The 22,235-nt window shown below is 48.4% G+C and overlaps 1 protein-coding gene across 4 annotated transcripts in view; it reads left to right on the plus strand.

Annotated features, from left to right (window-relative positions):
• The first annotated feature begins 2,688 nt into the window (after window positions 1-2,688).
• Window positions 2,689-22,235, plus strand: part of BANP (BTG3 associated nuclear protein) — a 117,987-nt gene continuing 98,440 nt past the window's right edge. For 2 of the 4 annotated variants that reach the window (XM_068203179.1, XM_068203182.1), the window contains exons 1-4: window positions 2,689-2,837; window positions 14,822-14,963; window positions 15,782-15,876; window positions 17,065-17,264. In XM_068203179.1, coding sequence (XP_068059280.1) covers window positions 14,894-14,963; window positions 15,782-15,876; window positions 17,065-17,264 — 365 coding nt within the window. In that variant the 5' untranslated portion in view covers window positions 2,689-2,837; window positions 14,822-14,893. Of the gene's footprint in view, window positions 2,838-3,808; window positions 4,761-5,521; window positions 5,606-5,685; window positions 6,146-14,821; window positions 14,964-15,781; window positions 15,877-17,064; window positions 17,265-22,235 lie in introns of those variants that run through there. The other 2 variants (XM_068203180.1, XM_068203181.1) reach the window with 2 other exon arrangements.

Genomic DNA, 22,235 nt, shown 5'->3' on the forward strand with positions numbered 1-22,235 from the left:
AGCCCTCCTGTTCTCACAGCACACGCAGGAGTGACAGAAGAGCGAGGCTGAGGAGCCAATTTAGCAAATCCCCACTTGCTGCTCGGCGTGCTCTGGGCACCGTGACGTTTCTGTCCTTAGCACGACAGTGACGTCCAGGAGGAATCTGATGGAAGGAGCAGATGATGGGAAAGGCGTGAATGATTCTGGAGGTGCAGATTCCTGTTCAATCTGCCGGCTCCGCTGGCTGAGCGCTGCGGACATTGAGGGGCTGGAGCGTGTCCAGGGAAGGGAACGGAGCTGGGAAGGGGCTGGAGGATCCTGAGGGAGCGGGAAAGGGGCTGGAGGATCCTGAGGGAGATGGAGAATCCTGAGGGAGCTGGGAAGGGGCTGGAGGATCCTGAGGGAGCTGGGAAGGGGCTGGAGGATCCTGAGGGAGCTGGGAAGGGGGGGCTCGAGAATCCTGAGGGAGCTGGAGGATCCTGAGGGAGCTGGGAAGGGGCTGGAGGATCCTGAGGGAGCTGGGGAGGGGCTGGAGGATCCTGAGGGAGCTGGGGAGGGGGGCTCGAGAATCCTGAGGGAGCTGGGAGGGGGATGGAGAATCCTGAGGGAGATGGAGGATCCTGAGGGAGCTGGGAAGGGGCTGGAGGATCCTGAGGGAGCGGGAAAGGGGCTGGAGGATCCTGAGGGAGATGGAGAATCCTGAGGGAGCTGGGAAGGGGCTGGAGGATCCTGAGGGAGTGGGAAAGGGGCTGGAGGATCCTGAGGGAGCTGGGGAGGGGGGCTCGAGAATCCTGAGGGAGCTGGAGGATCCTGAGGGAGCTGGGAAGGGGCTGGAGGATCCTGAGGGAGCTGGGGAGGGGCTGGAGGATCCTGAGGGAGCTGGGGAGGGGGGCTCGAGAATCCTGAGGGAGCTGGGAGGGGGATGGAGAATCCTGAGGGAGATGGAGGATCCTGAGGGAGCTGGGAAGGGGCTGGAGGATCCTGAGGGAGCGGGAAAGGGGCTGGAGGATCCTGAGGGAGATGGAGAATCCTGAGGGAGCTGGGAAGGGGCTGGAGGATCCTGAGGGAGTGGGAAAGGGGCTGGAGGATCCTGAGGGAGCTGGGGAGGGGGGCTCGAGAATCCTGAGGGAGCTGGAGGATCCTGAGGGAGCTGGGAAGGGGCTGGAGGATCCTGAGGGAGCTGGGGAGGGGCTGGAGGATCCTGAGGGAGCTGGGGAGGGGGGCTCGAGAATCCTGAGGGAGCTGGGAGGGGGATGGAGAATCCTGAGGGAGATGGAGGATCCTGAGGGAGCTGGGAAGGGGCTGGAGGATCCTGAGGGAGCGGGAAAGGGGCTGGAGGATCCTGAGGGAGATGGAGAATCCTGAGGGAGCTGGGAAGGGGCTGGAGGATCCTGAGGGAGTGGGAAAGGGGCTGGAGGATCCTGAGGGAGTGGGAAAGGGGCTGGAGGATCCTGAGGGAGCTGGGGAGGGGGGCTCGAGAATCCTGAGGGAGCTGGAGGATCCTGAGGGAGTGGGAAAGGGGCTGGAGAATCCTGAGGGAGCTGGAGGATCCTGAGGGAGCTGGGAAGGGGCTGGAGGATCCTGAGGGAGCTGGGGAGGGGCTGGAGGATCCTGAGGGAGCTGGGGAGGGGGGCTCGAGAATCCTGAGGGAGCTGGGAGGGGGATGGAGAATCCTGAGGGAGATGGAGGATCCTGAGGGAGCTGGGAAGGGGCTGGAGGATCCTGAGGGAGCGGGAAAGGGGCTGGAGGATCCTGAGGGAGATGGAGAATCCTGAGGGAGCTGGGAAGGGGCTGGAGGATCCTGAGGGAGTGGGAAAGGGGCTGGAGGATCCTGAGGGAGCTGGGGAGGGGGGCTCGAGAATCCTGAGGGAGCTGGAGGATCCTGAGGGAGCTGGGAAGGGGCTGGAGGATCCTGAGGGAGCTGGAGGATCCTGAGGGAGTGGGAAAGGGGCTGGAGAATCCTGAGGGAGCTGGGAAGGGGCTGGAGGATCCTGAGGGAGCTGGGAAGGGGCTGGAGAATTCTGAGGGAGGTGGAGAATCCTGAGGGAGATGGGAAGGGGCTGGAGGATCCTGAGGGACCTGGGAAGGGGCTGGAGGATCCTGAGGGAGCTGGAGGATCCTGAGGGAGCTGGGAAGGGGCTGGAGGATCCTGAGGGAGCTGGAGGATCCTGAGGGAGCTGGGAAGGGGCTGGAGGATCCTGAGGGAGCTGGGGGGGCTCAGCCTGGAGCAAAGGAGGCTCAGGGGGCCCTCCTGGCTCTGCACAGCTCCTGACAGGAGGGGACAGCCGGGGGCATCAGGCTCTGCTCCAGGGAACAGGGACAGGAGGAGAGGGAACGGCCTCAGGCTGGGCCAGGGCAGGCTCAGGGTGGACAGCAGCAGGAATTTCCCCATGGAAAGGGGGGTCAGGGATTGGAACTGCCCAGGGAGGGCTGGAGTGCCCATCCCTGGAGGTGTCCCGGGAATTCCTGGATGTGGCACTCAGAGCTCTGGGCTGGGGACAAGGCGGGGTCACAGGGTGGACTCTCGATCATCCCGGAGCTCTTTCCCACCCTCAACGAGCCCGGGATAAATCCCGTGGTTCCGTGGTTCCCTGACTACACTTCCCGGCACGCCCCGCGCCACCCGCGCGTACTACAGGTCCCGGCGTGCTCCTGCGGGGGCGCGCGCGCCGCCCTCTGGGACTCGTAGTCCGGTCCCCGCTGCGGCGCCTCGGCGGCGAAGGGCGGGGGCACCGCGCGCGCGGGCGCGGCGCCTGCGCGGCGCGGGGCCCCGGGCCGGATCTCTCGCGAGGAAGGACGCCATTATCGCAGCCGCCGCACAAAACACCACGAGAACTCGGCGCCCGCCTCACACGGTAACGCGGCGCCCCGCGGGCGGGAGCCTCCGTCTGCGCGGCCGCCCCCCCGGCCGCCCGCACGGCCCCGCACGGGGGCACCGAGCGCACACACACACACACACACACACGCACGCACCGCGCACCCGCCGGGCTCCCCGGGCCGCTGAGCCGGCGGGGAGGGAGCGGCCGAGGCGGGGGGGCCGCGCGCCCCCCGCCGCCTCCCCCCATCGCTCTCGTGGGGGTCGCCCGTGATTCGATACCGGGGGAGAAAGTCCTCCCTGTGAGGGGGCTGAGGCCCTGGCACGGCGCGCCCGGAGCAGCCGGGGCTGCCCCTGGATCCCTGGCAGTGCCCAAGGCCGGGCTGGACAGGGCTTGGAGCAGCCTGGGATGGTGGAAGGTGTCCCTGCCGTGGCAGGGGTGGAACGGGATGAGCTTTAAATGTCCCTTCCACCCAAAGGTTTGGCTCTTCCCCGCCCCGCTCCGGGGCTCACCCCGCTGCTGGGCTCCGCAGTGCTGGGCTCGGTGTCCCGCCGTTCCCCCGGGATGCGTTTGGAGCCGGGCGAGGCTCGGGCTGGGCTGGGAGCGCTCCTCCGTGCCAGGGAGCAGCCCGGTGTGGGGCCGTGCAGTGCCTGACAGGGTTTTCCACATCCGTAGCAGCGTTGGTGGTTTCCATCCCCTTCACAGCAGCCAGCTGTTTGACATGGAGCGCTTTAGATGGGGTGTTGAGAAGGAATTCCTCCCTGTGCGGGTGCTGAGGCTCTGGCACGGCTTTCCCTGGAGCTGCCCCTGCAGCCCTGGCAGTGCCCAAGGCCAGGCTGCACAGGGCTGGGAGCAGCCTGGGGCAGGGGAAGGTGCCCCTGCCATGGCAGGGGGTGGAACGAGATTTAAAGTCCCTTTAAAGTCCCTTCCCACCCAAACTATTCCAGGATTCTCTCAACACACTCGTATCCCCATGCCCTTATTTGCGATTCAAGCGTTGCCTCCTTTTCCTCCCTCACCCCCCCCGCTTTTATTTTTTTGTTTTATTTTTAAATCCATCCACAGTGGCAAGTTGTGTACGTCACCAAATATAGTCATTTTATCCTGCTATGGCACGGGTAGTTCATGGATCAGTTTATTTTTGGAGCTCTCCAGGGAAGACTTTTTGAAGTAAACAAGGGTTATTAGCAACTGAGAGATTGCTTTGGTGGAAGCAGCTTTAAAATGGTGTTTTGGGGTGTTTTTTGGTACTTTCTTGCCTCCTTGTAAGGATACCTGAGGTGTGGTGCCCTATAGATACCAAGATTTCAAGAGGCAAACCTGACATCTGTGTAACTTTAAATATTTCAGCCAAGATTTAAAAATATCAAACAAAAAAGTGTCTGAATTTCATAGCAGTGGCTCTTGAAACAGAGGGTTTTCTCTGTTAGGAAGTGTTTTATATATATAATTATATATATTTTAAGTAGTTGTTTATAAAAATGCACCAGAATAACAAGACTTTGATTCTGAAACCCGGAACAAATTTTCCCACAATAAATGGAAGTAATTTCATTTTCAGTAATAGATGTTAGGAGGAAATATTAATTAATTTACTGAGAGAATAAAAAGATGGAGGGTGGATTTGGGAAACATTCCATCTTCTCCAGAGGACAAAAATATTTTATGACTTTGTTTTTTCAGTTTGTCATCTCTTCCTGAGCTGGGGGTTCTGTCTGAATCACCCAGCCACGTGAAAGCTGTGTGCTTCCAGAGCAGGTGTTAATTAAGGTTCTTTTAAAGGACTAATTGATTAATAACATCCAGAGTAATTTAATAAAACCATTAAGGGTGTGGTACCAATTAGCAATGCTGACAGCTGCAGCTTCCAGAGGCACCTGCTCCAAGAAATAAGTTTGGAAAAGGCTCTTTTCCTGCCTGTGCTGCTTTTACCATCCTTTTTCTGGAATTTTGGGCAATCGGGTGAGGAAAAATGAGCTTTTAGTCAGAGCTGCTGACTGTGGATTTACCTTGCCGTGGGAAGGAGGGGTGGTGTCCCAGGGGATTCACACCCAGGGAATTCCAGGCTGTTCTCCTGTTTGGAGTTTGCCTCTGCTTTTTCTCTTGAGCTTCCCCCTCATCTTGTAAAGATTTGTAGGTGCAGGAACAACACACAGATTTATTGTGTCAGAATTCCAGGGTTTCGTTTTATCAGAATTCCAGGTTTTCCTTTATTGTGTCAGAATTCCAGGGTTTCCTTTTCTTTTATCAGAATTCCAGGTTTTCCTTTATTGTGTCAGGGTTCCAGGAATCCTGACACAATAAAGGAAATTGGAATTCCAGGTTTTCCTTTATTGTGTCAGAATTCCAGGGTTTCCTTTCTTTTATCAGAATTCCAGGTTTTCCTTTATTGTGTCAGAATTCCAGGGTTTCCTTTTCCTTTATCAGAATTCCAGGTTTTCCTTTATTGTGTCAGAATTCCAGGGTTTTGTTTTATTTTATCAGAATTCCAGGTTTTCTTTTATTGTGTCAGGATTCCAGGGTTTTCTTTTATTTTATCGGAATTCCAGGTTTTCTTTTATTGTGTCAGAATTCCAGGGTTTTCTTTTCTTTTATCAGAATTCCAGGATTTCCTTTTATTTTATCAGAATTCCAGTTTTTCCTTTATTGTGTCAGGATTCCAGGGTTTTCTTTTCTTCTATCAGAATTCCAGGTTTTCCCTTTATTTTATCAGAATTCCAGGTTTTCCTTTATTGTGTCAGAATTCCAGGGTTTTCTTTTATTTTATCAGAATTCCAGGTTTTCCTTTATTGTGTCAGAATTCCAGGGTTTCCTTTTATCAGAATTCCAGGTTTTCCTTTATTGTGTCAGAATTCCAGGGTTTCCCTTTATTTTATCAGAATTCCAGGGTTTTCTTTTATTTTATCAGAATCCCAGGGTTTTCATCTCTTTCCTTGAAGGAACCCTGGAACTGGAATTGCTGGGATTGAGCCACTTGTGGGAGGAGACAGAGAAAAGCCAGTGGTTGGGATTAAAACCACAAAATGTCTTTATATGCAGAACTTTGCCAATAAAAATTTGGTCGCAGGTTGATTTCCTTTAGTTTGAAACTCGATATTTAGTTATTGACAGTTGAAATAACCTTATTTTCCGTTTTATCCATACTTACTGAAAGGTTAATTACCACTTTTTTTTTTTTCTTTCTTTCGTTCCCAAGTGAAATAAAAGGAATAAAATGTCTTCACAGTCACATAAACCACTTGTTTCCCTGCAGGTTTAGGTTTTTTCAAGGTGCTGGAAAATAGTGAATTTTGCAACCAGTTAGACTGAAAAAAACATACAAAAGGTTTAACTTCATCACACCTTGGGTATGTGGGACTTGAAATAAAATAATTTGTGGTGGTGTCTGTTGAACAGAATCATTTGATGTTGCTTCCTGTTTGTAACCCCTGACTTAGAGCACTTCAGGGAAGAGTGTTACTGAGTTCAAACCTCTGAAAAGCTGAGTTTTATCATGGAGAGGAGCGGAGGGAGCTGATGGCAGCTGGGGAGTTCCCCTTCCCATCCCTGCCCCTCGGGTAGAAACGCACCGACCTGATCCTCTAGCACCCTCTGAAATGAAGGTCTGGGGAGTTGAAACCTGAATTTAGTTGGGATTTCTCTTTTAACTGCGGGGAGGGGAGCTGCCAAGCCAGGATCAGGTGGTGTAAATGAAAATTCAGAATTTGGAGGCAGGATGGGGGGGTCGGGCTCTGCTCCAGGGAACAGGGACAGGAGGAGAGGGAACGGCCTCAGGCTGGGCCAGGGCAGGCTCAGGGTGGACAGCAGCAGGAATTTCCCCATGGAAAGGGGGGTCAGGGATTGGAACTGCCCAGGGAGGGCTGGAGCGCCCATCCCTGGAGGTGTCCCGGGAATTCCTGGATGTGGCACTCAGAGCTCTGGGCTGGGGACAAGGCGGGGATGGGGCACAGGGTGAATTCCACAATCCCAGAGCTCTTTTCTACCCTCAGTAATGCCATGAAAATGATTCAGATTTTGAAGAACTGCTCAGTTCATGTTTCCCTACTGAAATGATGCTCTTCAGTTTATTTTCATTACTATTTTTGGCAAGAATTTGAAGATCCTGGTATCTCTCTGTTATACAGCAGTGCTAAGGTCTGGTTTGGCAGCTGGAATGGTTTCTTTTCCTTGATGCCTGCAGCAGGAAAATCCATTAGAAGACTTTGGAATGAGCAGGTTGTATCTGATGTTGGCTTTTGTAGTAGCAGCAACCTGTGCCAACACCGGGGGCTGTCCTTGCCTCCTCTGGAATTGCTGGATCAGGAACTTTTTCCAGTGTATTGAGGACTAGCTGTGCACATATTAGGAAAAAAGGATAAATTATTAATATTATTATTCTCTTTTGTTGCTAAAGGTAAGCTGCCAGGCCAAGAGGGAGTGACCTTAGAGGAGGAGGGATAAGTGGGATATTGGGAAGGAATTCCTCCCTGTGAGGATGGGCAGCCCTGGCACAGGTGCCCAGAGCAGCTGTGGCTGCCCCTGCATCCCTGGCAGTGCCCACGGCCAGGCTGGACATTTGGGCTTGGAGCAGCCTGGGGTGGTGGAAGGTGGATGAAACTAATCCTGGATGTTTGAATTTCCTGGAATAATGGAATACCCTGAGCTGGAGGGGACCCACAGGGATCATTCCCAAAATCCCACCCTGGGCATCCCTGGCAGTGCTGTCCAAAGGCTCCTGGAGCTCTGTCACCCTCGGGCCGTGCCCATTCCCTGGGGAGCCTGGGCAGTGCCCAGCACCCTCTGGGGGAAGAACCTTTCCTGATACCCACCCTAAACCTGCCCTGGAGGTCCTTGCAGGACTTCTGGAGCTGTTCCCAAATAAAAATCCTCCATCTAGCGGCTGAAAACAAGACAACAGCAGGACAGGATTTGCTGTCTGGGCAGGTCTGCTCTGACATTTGCTGCTTTTCAGCAAACTCTGCAGATGGTGCCTGGTGTGAACGATCCCTGTCGGGAATAATCCCACCGGGATCCAGAATGGCAGCCTGTGCCTTAGCCTGCAATCTGCAAGCACTTAGCTCCTGCCCGGGGGTGGGCTGCTGCAGTTCAGGGGGATTAAATGGCTGCAAATTGAACTCAGGCCTCTGTGTGTGTGTGCAAGCACCTGGAAGCGGAGCTGGGACACGTGTGAACATTTCCTGCCCAGCTCCTGGGGAATAATCCCGTCCAGGCTGTGCCAGAGGGGGCTGCCACGTGGCACCAGGCTTTGTACGAGATCCCCAGGGAACTGGGGCTGCAGCTCCTGCTTTGTGTGACCACCCGCCTGCGAGGACCCTGGGGAGCAGGGAAGGCGTTCCTGGGGTTTTTGTTGGGTGTTGTGTTAGGATAAGTGCCAGGGTTAGGAGAGTTAGGAAAAGACATCCAAGCAAAACAGTGCCTTGTACCAGGTGGAATGAAAAAAAAAAAAAAAAACCTAAAAAGCAAATATTTCTGAAGGCAAAACAGTAAACCAACAATAATAATGGGAGCTTTTGTGGTAATACTTGAGAATTTCTGCCTGCCTGGGAGGTTTTCTACCCCAGAAAGTTTCCAGCTCCTTTATTCCTGCAGCAACCGTTTCCTTTTTTTGTTGCTAGCTGAATTTTACCACTTGCACTGGAGTCCATTACCATAATACCACTGTGAGTGATATTTACTTGATATATCCATCTCCAGAATGTTGTGGCTGGTGTCCTGGTTTTCCCAGATAGGGAATAGTTCTATCATTTTTTTGGGAGAATAGACATTTTTCCTGATCTTTGGCTGAATCAAAGCTGCTTGTCTACTATTCCACTCATTTTTAAGCTCTTGAACTGAAATGTTTGTGTGGTTTTACTGTGAAATTTAATTGAAACACAATGTTTTCCCTTGCCTTTTAAGGTGGATTGAGGAGAAGGGTGACAGCCAAACAGATGCTAAGAAAAATTATTCTCATTTGTTGTTTTGGGTAGCAAGAAGGAAGTGTAAATCTGATCTCTTCCTCCTCAAATGAGTTTTAATTCACATTGTGATGGGCTGCAGAGAGCTGGGGCTCAAAGGAGGCTCTTGGATTTATGGTGCTTTGAGCCCTGCATGCTCTTAAATTGTTGCTTTTTATTGTGTTACATTGCACTGGTGTGGCTTTTTTGGGAATTGGTGCAGGAAGGCTCTGTTCCAGCTGCCAACCAAAGTGATTTTATCATGGAGGAAAAGCCAGGCTCTGGGTTAGAAAATTGGTGCAAGTCACAGAGAGAGACTGAAATGAGAATTGTTGTGTCCTGAGCTTTGCAGCTCCTGGGAATAACTTCAAGTATGGAATTATCCCAGTTGTGCCCTTGGAGCTGCTCCAGAGGTTGTTCCCCAGAGAGGTCACAGCTGTGCCAGGGGTTTGGAGCCTCCAGAGGGGGATTCTTCTTCCTGGAGACCTTCCCAGGGACAATCCTGTCCTGTTCTTGGGCTGCTGCTTTGCTGGGATTCCTTAGTTTGCTTCCCAGCTGGAGTTAAGTGGGGAGAATTCCTTGCCCAGAGACAGCTCTGTGCCCCTCTGGGCTGTTTCCCTGCAGGGATGAGACCTCAGAGATTTAAATAAAAACCAAATTAATGAGTATTTTGTCCTCTGCATCTTCCCTGCAGAGCGTGGATGATGTTTATACCATAATCCCTGTGCAGCTTGAGGTCATTTCTCTGCTCCTGGGGATCAGCCCTGGCCTGTGCTGGGTTTATTCCTGTCACTGGGCTGGGCTTTGTGTTCACCTGCTTTGGAAGACCTTGGAAAGTCTCACTAAATCAGAGTTTTTGCAGGATAAGGACCTTTGGCTCGGAAAAATGGGCAGCTGGGTCAATTAATTAATTAAATTTATTTGAGGAGAATGGTTTTCCATGGACAGGGGCAGGGAGAGATGGGATATTGGGAAGGAATGAGGGTGACCTGGGGTTGATTTCCCAGAGCAGCTGGGGCTGCCCCTGGATCCCTGGCAGTGCCCAAGGCCAGGCTGGACAGGGCTTGGAGCAGCCTGGGACGGTGGAAGGTGTCCCTGGGGTGGATGTTGGGATCCAAAATGCAAGGAACTCTCAGGACTTTGTGCCTGTAAGCCAAAGCTTAGACTTAAACTCAGGCTTCCAAACTGTGGTGCCAGAAGTGAGAATGTTGATTTGTAGTTAAAAGCAGAGACATGTTAAATAAGGGAAGTTTAGAGTTGTAGAGTTTAAGATACAGAAAAAATAAAAGTAGGTGAAGAGGTAAACAAGGAGTTTAGAATGCAGCGCTGCAGGTTTGTGTGTTAGAACACGATTGGCTAAGAAAGACCACACTGTAACATGGGTCCATAAGGCAAAATATTTAAGGATTGGGTCAAAACCATAAACATCCTTGCTGGCAGTGTTTTATTGGTCAATAGATCCTTAAAGGATCTTTTAACTTGTGACCTTCTGAACCATGCAGTGAAGATGTGAGCTGAACTCACCCTTCCTGCCTGTGCAGAAGATAAGAAAATAAATCACATCGTCAAAAACAACTCAGAGGTCCTATCTCAGATTCCTTCCAAAACTCTCCACGAGTGAATTATCACAGGTGGAATGGGATGATCCTCAAGGTCCCTTCCCACCCCAACCGTTCCATGATTCCAAATGTGGTTGGACAAAGATTTTTGGAACAGGTTCCATATTTGAGCACTGCCTTTAATGGATTAGAAGGAAGAGTGGAATGAAGAAGAGGAAGAACATTTGAGGCTCTTGGGCTGGGCAGAGGGAAATGGCATTTTCCAGCTTTTCCCACACAGCCAGCAGGAATATTTGCCACAGTGCAAGTTGGAATCTGAGGGAAGTTTTTTCATTTATCAGCAGCACTGGGAAATGTCCAAGAGTGCTCAGCTGCTCCAGCCAGAGGAGTGCAATTCCACACTCCAAGCAGAGCTTCGGAATGTTTGGATTTTTTAAAAGATGGTGTTTACCCTCGCTAATTAATGTGAGAGAAGGTTTCTGGTTTGTGTGTGTTCTCCTGTGTTAACAAGGCATTGGATGGGTTTGATTATCCACTTTGGAATGCTGCCCTGTGACTCAGGAAAGCCATCAGATATTTCAGTAAATAGCTTTGTTTACAAAGGGCTGCTCAGAAGAATTATTTGGAATTAATGTTTTAAAATAGATTAATTAAATTACATTAAACTTGTGTGTGGAAAAGCTAATCTGGAATTCAGGTGAATTTAATTTAGTTGCTTACAAATATTAATTTACTTAATTAAACAAAGGCTGATTGAATTCTGTGTTAAGTGTATTAATTCTGAGTAAGAGTATTGGCAGAGATATTTAATGTAATTTATCTAATCAGCTTTAAATTTATATCTTTAGTTGTCTGTGATGAGTTTTTTTGAGTATTCCAGTACTGGAGCCACTTCCAGGGAAGTGCTTGCAGGGATGCTCAAGGGTTTTTGCTCCTGTTTTTGAGGGAAAATGAGATAATTTTTAGTTGTTGTTTCATTTATCCAGTAGGAGCAGGTGTCTGCTGGGATTATTGGATCACAGGAACAAAGTGGGGTCTGGCCTGGGGTGGGGAAAGGAGGGGCAGTGGAAGAGCTGCACTGGTAGTGGGCTGCAAGAGCTCTGAGGGGTTAGAAACGTTTGGGGAACCTGGGATTTCACAGAATTGATTATTGAGGGTGGGAAGGAGCTCTGGGATCACCCAGCTGTGCCCAGTGCCCGCCTTGTCCCCAGCCCAGAGCTCTGAGTGCCACATCCAGGAATTCCCAGGACACCTCCAGGGATGGGCGCTCCAGCCCTTCCTGGGCAGTTCCAATCCCTGACCCCCCTTTCCATGGGGAAATTCCTGCTGCTGTCCACCCTGAGCCTGCCCTGGCCCAGCCTGAGGCCGTTCCCTCTCCTCCTGTCCCTGTTCCCTGGAGCAGAGCCTGATGCCCCCGGCTGTCCCCTCCTGTCAGGAGCTGTGCAGAGCCAGGAGGGCCCCCTGAGCCTCCTTTGCTCCAGGCTGAGCCCCCTCAGGATTCTCCAGCCCCTTCCCAGCTCCAATCCCTTCCCTGGACACGCTCCAGCCCCTCCAGGTCTGTCTTGGAGGAGCCCAAACCTGACCAGGACCCCAGGTGTGGCCTCAGCTGTGCCCAGCACAGGGGACAGTCCCTGCCCTGGGGCTGTGGCCATGCCAGGGCTGGTGCCAGCCAGGTGCCAGTGGCCTCTTGCCCACCTGGCACACCTGGGCTCCTGTTCAGACACTGTCCCCAGCATCCCCCAGTCCTTTCCCAGCTTTCCAGCCTGGAGCTCCAGGGGTTGTTGTGACCCAAGAGCCCTGTGGAACCTCATGGATCCATCCTGGCCCCTGTGGAGGGAATTGGGAGTGGAGCGGGGAGGAAATCCCTCCAGGACACACCATAACCTGTTCCTCACTTTCAGAGTTGGAGGAGCCCCTGGAATTCTCTGGGAGAATCCAGAAGTGCAGCAGAGATCCACCAAAAGCACTGGGCTGGAATTGGTGTGAGCCTGGCTGGCCAGGAACTCCTGTAAGGGAATATTTTCCCCTGCCTGGTAGAACCTTCCTCCCCATCCCCTGCCCCAGACAGGGGCAAAGTGACCATGAAACAGTCCCGTGTTGATCCAACTTCCATGTGCTGCCTGGGAGGAGAAGTGGGCACGTTCCCTGGCCCTGCTGTGGTTTATCCCCAGCTTCCTGGCTTTCTGCTAATATTTCTTTTTTATAACTTAACATTTGTTCCTGGGAATAGTTCAGCACTGGTGGCTCGATGCCAATGTACATACACTTAATTTAGATTTAATGGGGACTAGAGTTTCAGACAGGAGATGGAAAAAAGGGGAAATATAGAGGAAATTTCAAGAAAAAGAGTGTTTTACGTGAGGAAACGCTGGTAAATACTCCACCAAGTAAAGTACATGGAAACCATAATGGCAAAGTTACTCTGAATTTGTTGGCTGAAGCTTTTTGAAGCTGATAAACTCCTCTGATTCTCATCCTGTTGAATTTTATCAGGCTTTTCCCCTTGGTTCTGAAACAAGGTCAGCCCACCGGTAAAATTTACTGTTAGAAATGGACATGGTGAATTTGGGAGAGGGACTCTTTATGCAAGGTGTGAGAACTGCAGTGGCTGCAGCTTTCCTGGGCGTTGCTCTCCTCATCAGAATTCCTCATCCTAACCTTGGGCATTGCTTTCCTGATCCCCAGGGTTCATAACAAATTGATTTGTTTTCCCCTTTATGTTTTGATCCAGGATGGCAGCAGAAGGGAATTTTGTCCTGGCCTTGAAAAGGCAGAATTGTGGCTGATTTCTTCCAAGCTGTCTGACCTAGTGAGATTGGGATAAAATTTGTTTAAATGAAAATAAATACTGATGTTATGAGCATGTTTCTCTGTGTGTGTTGGTGGTGCTGGTTGTGCCCTTGTTTCAAGGCTCTGGGACAGAATATTTGGGTGTTCCTGAGGTGAAGTTGAACACGTTCAGCCTATGTCCTGGGACAGGTGGACAATGGGTGCTGGAAACAGGAAATCATCTGAAGAAAGGTTGAATTTAGTGGTTTTTAAATTTGATTTTGAAGGCACGTGGTTGTATCTTGAGTTTTCTGTGCAAGGCCAGGAGTTGAATGATCCATGTGGGTCCCTTCAAACTCAGGATTTTTTTGTGCTATGTGAAGTATTCAAGTGGATTTATACATTTATTACAATTTAATTGCAATACAATTATTGCAATTCCTTCAGAGGAGAAATCTGTTGCTATGAGTGGTTTCAATGCAACATGTGCAGCATCAATGAGCCCTGTAATAACCAAGTGAATTTCAGTGAATCCTGTAAATAATAAACTTTTTAACAGTTCTAATTTGTTCTGACTTGGCCTTTTTTAGTGCTTGGGGTGGTGGATGTGTCCCCTCAAGCCGAGGGCAGGGCTCTCCTGGTGCAGGCCATGTGTGACAGGATGGAACAGCACAGCTGCTTTGTTCTGCTCAGCCTGGCCGGGCACCAGGACTTCTCAGAAATGGCAAATTTCACTTGCCAAAATGGCATCCACAAGCACGGAAGGACTGCCAGGTTTTTTGGGCTCGCTGCCACGCTCTGTGCTGGCCCAAAAGTCTTTCACCATGAGCAGAATTTCAAGTGACTCAGTGCTGGCAGTGCTGGTATTTTGGGTAAACAGTTTGGAGATGATGGGAGGCCTCCTCAGAATCCTTCTCTAGGTTTTGTTGCTCTCCTCAAAATTTATCCTCTCCTTGTCTGGCCTGATGGATTTCTTGGGCTCAAGTGGAAGAGGAAAATCATTGTGCATAGTTGGATTTGATTCCATGTCCGTGTTAATGGATGAATTGTCATTTCCATCAGTAAATCTCCATTTATCTCTCCAACGTTTTTTACTCCAGGTTAAAAAAGGGGAAAAAAATCTATTGATCTCTTGGTATTCCTTGTCCAGCCCTTTGTAAATTGGGAGAAAGCACAGCTAGGAGAGATTGCAGTGATTTTATTTCAATTTTACAGGTTGAAGGTTTCTCTTAAAACACTAATAAAGAACCTGGACTGAGAATTCCAGGAGAGCAAGGCTGAGAAACATTTTGACTTTAAAATCAGGACCATATCCCAAAAAAGGTTTCATCGGAGCTGAGCTGTAGAAAAACTGGGCAAGTTCATCCTGAAGAAAAAAGTCAAGTTTTGCTTTAGTTGTAACAAGTTGTGAGGAAACTCCTGGTTCTCACTGAGTTTGGGAAGATTTCAGAGGCCTGATAAGATTCAGAATTTGCAGTTCTTGTGGACTGGAGCTTTGTGAGTGTGAAGCTGGAGGTTCTCCTTATCCCTGGGAATGTGCAAGGAAAGCTTCAGCTCCTGCCTCAGCCCTGGGGCAGGGAGATTCCTCCTGGAGGGGCGGCAGGAGCTGAGCTGTGGGTGCCACTGGATAATCCCTTTGTAGCTTGGCCATTTCTCGGAGAACTGAAGCTTTTAATAAAAGGAGATGAAAAACTGAAGGCCTTGATGCAGTCTGAGATGTTCCACAAATATTAACCCTGTCCTTGCTGCTGCTCTGCAGGAGTGCATGCCGGGGCCAGCTCTGCCCTGGGGAGCTGCAGTGGTGCCCGAGGGGTTTTGCTGCTGGTTCTGAATGATGTCAGAGCAGGATTTGGCAGATGTGGTTCAGATTGCCGTTGAGGACCTGACTCCTGATAATCCAGGTAGGAAGAGATTTACAGCAGTGCCCATTAACTGGAAATCACTGCTGAGCTTTTCTTTAAAATGCAAACCAGGTTTTTATTCCAAAAGGTGCTTTTGAAGCCCATCTCCCATGTTTTCCAGAGCTTCACTTGTGTATCTTCAAATCCTTCAGATCAGATTATTTTATTTATTTCACTTTTCTCTTAAAGACTTTATTGCCTGTTTGGTTTTTTGTGCAGGGGTAGACTAACCCCAAAAACAATGAAATATTCCTTCAGTCTTGTTTTTCTCCATGATTTAGGCTTTTCCTCCAATGGGAACTGTTCCCCATCCATTAGGGATTGTTTTATGTGTAAGACACTTTGTCTCATTCATTATTAAAATTCTTCGGACAGTCAAATTGAAAAACACTTCTGAAAGCAAATATTTGGATATCACTTACTCAGAAATTGACTTCCTGAGTGAAAATACATTGAGATGTTGGTCCTCTGTGACTATGGCAAGTAAGAACAGTAATGGAAACGAGAGACACGGGCCAAAAACTGCTTTTCTGATACAAAATGAAAAAGTTCTTCAGAAATGAGTTGGAGGAGAAGCTGGGACCTGCCAGTCCTTCAAAAGTCTTTGCTTGGTAGAGGAACTCAAACCTGGTCCCATCACCACTGTCAGAGATTTGAGAGAAGCCCTGAGCGAGTGTCAAAGAACACATTCAAATATCTTAATTAAATTGACATGCTTTTGTTTTCTCCACTTACTGTATTTTTAATTTGAGCTTTGTCCTCTTGGGCTTTGAACTCTGGCAATGTTTTTTTTGTTTTTTTTTTTTTTTCCTTTGCAGTTGTGTTGGAGAACCATGAGGTGGCAGATGATGATGTGGAACCTGCCCTGAAACGTCAGAGGATAGAAATCAACTGCCAGGATCCCTCTATTAAGGTTATTTACTGCCCTTTCCTGGGTTTCATTTTAATGCCAATTCAGTTTAGGGGAAGTTATTACAAGAATGTAAAATAAACTGTTTATACCTAGTACTGGAATTATTCTTGGTAGATACTTGTGCATTTTTAGGCACAAATTTAAAAATCTGGATAATTGTCTAATTTTCCAGTGTAGAATTAGTAGCAAGAATTTCAGATGCAGTGTAAAATATCACCAGAATTAATTGCACTGACCCTAAACATCAGTACCGGGACATTTTTTGATAAAGTAAATGAAGTTGACCAAAAAGATGAACTTGAGGATGCATTTGTGTTACAATCTGTAGATACTTTCAGCATGTTTGAAGCTATTATTTGAAGCTAACAGCATTCTCCTGATAGATAATTCACATTTAATTCTGGCCCAGGAGCTCAGCAGTCACCCTGCTGTGATCTAGGGTTGGATTTTGCCCTGGAGTGTGAGTACCTGATGAGTATTGCAGTGCCACAGACACTGTCCTGTGTAATTCTGTATTTTTGGGGTGATCCCAGGAGCTGGAGCTGGGTGAAGGAGGGTTTGGGGTGCTCAGTGACTGCAGGGCCACAAGATGGCACAGCTGCTGTTTGCAAAGCACACAGAGAGCAGCTCTTCCCTCTCAAGGCCTGTTTTCCCAGGGGAACCCAAGTGGAATATGTTTTCTTTTCAAAAAGATTGCTTAGCAAAACAGATTTTATTTATTTGCTTTTCTTGATTTGCTGTTCAGCAGGAAGCTGAAGTGAGTGGCATTAATTGTCTCAGAAATTTTTTGTGTTGATACAATTTCCACTGCAATTTATCTGTTTGGGCAGGAAAAAAACTTGCTAACTTTATCCAGGAGGATGCATCCAGAGATTTATAATGCTTTTGTTTTCACATGTGGACTGGAAGGCTTTGGCAAGTCACTAGAAATGATTTTGCAGTGGATGAAATCATCCTGACAAAGTGCTTAGGTGAAAATGGCTTTGGCTGGGCTGCTTTTGGCTCCCAAATAAAGATCTGGAAGAATCTGAGCCTGCTGAAACACTCCTGGATGTCATCAGGGGTGGATTTTGTCACTAGACAGGCTGTGAGTTCCTTTAGGATTGCTGCCCAGTCACGTTTCTCCAGAGCTTCCTCAGGAGTGGGGATAAACTCGGAGTGCTCAACGCGGGTTCTTTCCCTCCCCAGTCGTTCCTGTACTCCATCAACCAGACCATATGCCTGAGGCTGGACAGCATCGAAGCCAAGCTGCTGGCCCTGGAGGCCACCTGCAAATCCCTGGAGGAGAAGCTGGACCTGGTCATGAACAAGCAGCACAGCCCCATCCAGGTGCCCATGGTGGCCGGGTCCCCGCTGGGCGCCACCCAGACCTGCAATAAAGTCCGATGGTAAGGACACAGCACTGCCCACTGCCCTAAAAAACCCTAAATCCAGCAGCTGGGCATTTCCTCCTCTCTGTGCAGCTGGCAAGAGGCTGCTGGTGCAGGTAGAGTTCATTTCTCTTCTTGAAGGTAATTTTTGTAGCAGTTTTGTGATGTTACTCACAAGCAGATGCTGGTCCAGGGACAGCTTGCAGCTCTTCCCACATTTCATCCTGACTTAAACCATACTCCTTCATCCATCCCCTGGAAAAGCCTCAGCACCTCTTTCAGACAGGTTTTTGGGACTTGCTCTGCTTTTATTTATAGCTATTTTGACTTAATGAGTTCATCATCATTCTAATTGCTTCTCATTTTACTTCTCTTCACCAGAAGTACAATGGACTGTGTTTTATGAGCTTGTTTGCTAAAGAATCCTGCTAGAAAAATATCTCTGCTTATTTTGGAGTTAGAAGCTAGGGATGGAAAATCTGTTGAATAATCTAATGCACTTTGCTGAAAGAGCAGGCTTGACCTGCAGTCCCTTTGTGTCTCACTCCCTTAATGTGGTTTTAAATACCTAAATCTTGATGTGTCTGTCATCTTATCATCGAGGTGATCCCAGCCAGAGAAATCTGCTTAACAAAAGATTCTTTTCTCCAACACTTCTTCCTCCTTTTTCACAGTTTTATAGCTGGAAAACACTTCATATGCTCTGAATAACTACTTTTTACTCTCCATTACAAAGGTGTGCAGGCATTTAATTTTTCTTTTAAGCAGGTCCTGTGTCTGCTTTTGCCTCTACTTTTGAGGGATTCATACACTGAAAAGATAAATTATGGCTGCGTTGTGTAGTAGCAGAAACATGGAATAAGGACTTGGATCATAGAGGAAGTAACGCAAGTTTTACACCAGGGCTTCTGCTAAATACTCTTTTCTCAATAATTGTTCCTTCAAGAACCTTCTTGAAATCTGGGCTGAATGTTTTTGTTGTTAATTTAGGGATCTTCAAGTTCTTGTGCATGAGCTGAACTTTTAGCTGTGGTTTGTGCACAAAAGGCTTCAGAAACCTTTTCAGGAACCCACGGCCCCTTTGGGACCCCATTAATTCATGCTCAGTGAATGCTTTCCTCTGTAAATTGTACTGTTGTGAGTTTCTGAAGGAATTTGTCAGACCCGAGCTGCTTGGTTTGGTTTGTTTTTAAATCTCTGCAACCATCAGAAATCTGTCCTGGCTGTTGATGGTGCTTCGTCTTTTGGTTTGGGTTACAAATTTTTGCTGACAGCTCCTCAGCCAGTCTGACCATCATTTAGATAGAAGTCTTGAAGAAAGCAGGAATCTCTGCCCCAAATATTTGTTGCTGTTGGTCTGAAGTTGCACATTATCAAAGGTGTGATGCCAGGAGAGCACTGAGGGTTTTTTGTTCTGGAGCAGACTGTGGCCTGTGGGGCTCAAGAGAAAATAGGGCTGGATGTGTTGCATTTGGCACTGGGGACACTCCAGTTGCACAGGGACAGAATGTTTCCCTGAATTCCTTGTCTTTCATCCATAAATCCCTTTATCGCTTGTTGATTGTTTCCAGTTAAAGGCTGTTCCATTGTACCAGCTCTGTGTCCTTCCCTCTTCCCCATCCATCACAGAAGGCAGAGCTTCCCATAAGTCTGGGATAGGGATTTTCAGATTCTCCACAGGAATGGGTTTCTCCAGCCTCCTTCTCCTCCTGCCACCAAACTCCTGCTGGGTTTGCTGCTGTAACAAAAAGTTGTGGTTATTAAAGGCTGTCAGGGAAGGTGGTGCTGCACTGTCAGGAGAGCAGCTCTTGGACAAAAAATGGGAATAAATCCAGTAAATACCTCAGGATCCTGGCTGAGAATTGGGCCTGGGGGAGTCCATAAGCTGGGGGTGCTGGTGGGTGGGGGGCTGGCCTTGATTCTGCCCCTCAGATGAGAGCCCACCTGCAGTGCTGCCCCAGCACAGGAGAGACGTGCAGCTGCTGGGGAGAGCCCAGAGGAGGCACCAGGAGGAGCAGAGGATGGAGCAGCTCTGCTGGGAGGAAAGGCTGGCACAGCTGGGATTGTTCACCTGCACAGGAGAAGCTTTGGGGTGACCTCAGTGTGGCCTTGCAGGGCCTGGAGGAGCTGCAGGAAAGATGGAGAAGGGCTTTGGACACGGGATGGAAGGACAGGACACAGGGAATGGCTCCCACTGCCAGAGGGCAGGGCTAGGTGGCATAGTGGAAGGAATTCCTCCCTGTGAGGGTGGGGAGGCCCTGGCACAGCTGCCCAGAGCAGCTGGGGCTGCCCCTGTGTAGGCACAGAGTTTGTGGGGACTGGGATGGGGCTGGCCCAGCCTCATCCCCAGTGGGTGCAGCTGTGAGAAGCAGGTGAGCAGCACAGACAGCAGTGAGCCATGGAGGGCCCGGGTGTGCCGGGCAGGCACCCAGGGAGCAGAGGGCACACAGGTGCCATGCATGAGCCATGAGGGTATAAAAGGTTGGGCTGAAGAACAAGAAGGGCAGATGCTTGCAGCTTCCTGAGGTGACCTGATGTTGCTCTGCATGGGGCAGGCACCTTCTGCTGAGGAATGGTGTCGCTCCCTTTGGGCCAATGCTTAAAGCCTTCTGGAACTGTACATGGTGCATGCTGTGGCATGTGCTGTGACACCTCTGGATGCCTGGAAGTGTCCCAGGCCAGGCTGGAGGTGTTCAGATGTAAATGGAGGAAATCCAGAGGTAAATGGAGCTCAGGTGTTTTCCTGGACCCATTTTTTTTTGCTGCAGGTGAAATACAGACCACAAACATCTGGTTCTGTTCCATATGCATTCGTGGTTAATTGACAACAAGTATAGAGATAAAAACATTTATATTTTTGTCTTTAATGAGAGTGGGACAGTAGTAAATGGAACTGTAGATTAATTGCATTCAATTTACAAGCCAAAATCTATCCTGGTGTCCTTGAACAAAACTTGTTGGGGGTTGAACATTGGCTAATTAATGTGGCTAATTAATCCTCAGATGCAGTTTTGTACCAGATGGGGTGTTTGAATTTGCTGTATTTTTGTAGGTGTGGATCGTTGAAATGTTTGTTTTACCACTGAATTTAATCAGCAGAACAATTAATTGAATTTGGAGAACAAGACTTGTCCACCCACTTTGCAATGTGCCATTTGGCAAAGCCTCCTTGGCTCCACATCCCCCAGATTCCAGAGCTGTGTTTCTGCTCATTGTTTCCTTGTTTACAAGTGGGTTTGGGGTCAAATAATGCAAAACTGAGAGTTGAGATGATTTGAAATGAGGTTGTAAAGCAGAGAATGTGGTGTGGAATGAATTGTAGGGGGACTGTTCTAGATTTAGCAAAAATGCTGTTGCTCTTGCATAAAACCTTTAGGAAAACAAACAAACCTAAAGAAATATATTCAAGGTATTGGTGTATAAACCCTAAAATAGCCAGAATTCTATTTTTTAAATTTATATATATCTATATATTTATTCTTTCTGTGAGTTACAAACCCCTTGGCCAACCTAATTGCATTTTTATCAGGAGGATTTTTACTGATTATAATAAACTATCCCACTATGCTAATCCAGACTTTTAGAAGGAATAATAATTCCTCAGCCCTTATCAGTGAGCAGTGGCTGCTGAGTCTCTTCCCTGTGTTCACTGCAGTTGATATTATAACTCATTAGGGGATGTAAACCACTTTATATCCTTTTATTTCACTCAGTGATAAATAAATTAACATTGGGAACCTTCAGGATTTTTGCTGGTTTTAACTCAATTTAAGAGCTAATTGTTCCTTCTTGGAATTGCTTCTGAAGACCCTGAATTTGCAGGAAGATTTTAATTGATTTATTTGGAAACAAAGCATGGATTGAGGAGCAGAAGATCAGGCAGGGTGAAGAGTTTCTTTTCAAGGTGCAGATCCATGAATCAGCCTGGAAAAACATTTCCTGGAAGCAGATTCAGCCCTGGAGACACCCCAGCAGTGCCTGGGGCTGAGAGGGACTCAGATCCAGAGTCAGAAATTCGGGGTGAGCTGTCAAAGCTTTGATTTGGAGAAGCTCTGGAGTTGCCCAGGTTTGCAGGAATGCTGCAGCAATCCAGTTTCTTTCTCCTTTATTTATCCTTGGCCTTTCCTGCGGCCTCAGCCAGCAGCAAATGTGCAAACAGTGAGTTCTGGGAGGCCTGGACACGACCACAGCTGGACTTTTGTCCTTGCTTGGGATGGAGCAATTCCCAACCTTTCCCTGTCTGGCACGGGGGCAAACGTTTGTTTGGAATCCCACAAAAAATTGCAAATAATTCTTTAGAATATTTGAGTTCTGGGCTCACAGCTGGGATTCTCCCAGGTGGAACTCTGGGGCTGTTTTCCTGAAGGATTGAGGAGGAAGGGGCTGCAGGAAAATGGCACAATTGTTTGGGATCATTTTGGTCCCCAGCTGGGGGACAGAGTCAATATTGACAATGAGAAAATCATCATTAACACTTCATGAATTAAAAAATTCTCTTTGGAATCACAAGATTTTTAAAGAGTACAGAAGAAGTGGAAGCAAAATTTGGATATTTTTGAGCAAAATAATTTAGTAAAGTGAAATTTCAGTTTAGGGGGTGAGAATTTGAATGGTTTTTCATAATTTTTTTCATAATTTCGTAGATTGGGCCACAAAATTTTTGCCTTTCCAGCCTTTTGAGGCCCCTGTTTCCAGTTCTGATAAAGAGATCAAGGGTTTTCCACACATTATTTGTGTATGAAACTCTGTTTTCAGGTTGAGTTAGTGAATTGTGTTTTGTGTGGTTTTGTACATGAAGGAAGTCAGTGTTTATCACTTTAATGCCAGCACTGAGCAGTGTTTCAGCCTGCAGGAATTGTTGTGCCTTGGGGTATGTGGTGAAAACCCCAAATTCCTTCTTGAGGTGTAATAGAGAAGTTTCTCTGAAAATTACAGTTCTGTCCTGCATTCAGAAATTGAGTTTATAAACAGAACAAATGAAATAAAGGC

This window comes from Anomalospiza imberbis, chromosome 12 (genome assembly GCF_031753505.1).
Source record: "Anomalospiza imberbis isolate Cuckoo-Finch-1a 21T00152 chromosome 12, ASM3175350v1, whole genome shotgun sequence".
In the NCBI taxonomy this organism is placed as follows: domain Eukaryota; kingdom Metazoa; phylum Chordata; class Aves; order Passeriformes; family Viduidae; genus Anomalospiza; species Anomalospiza imberbis.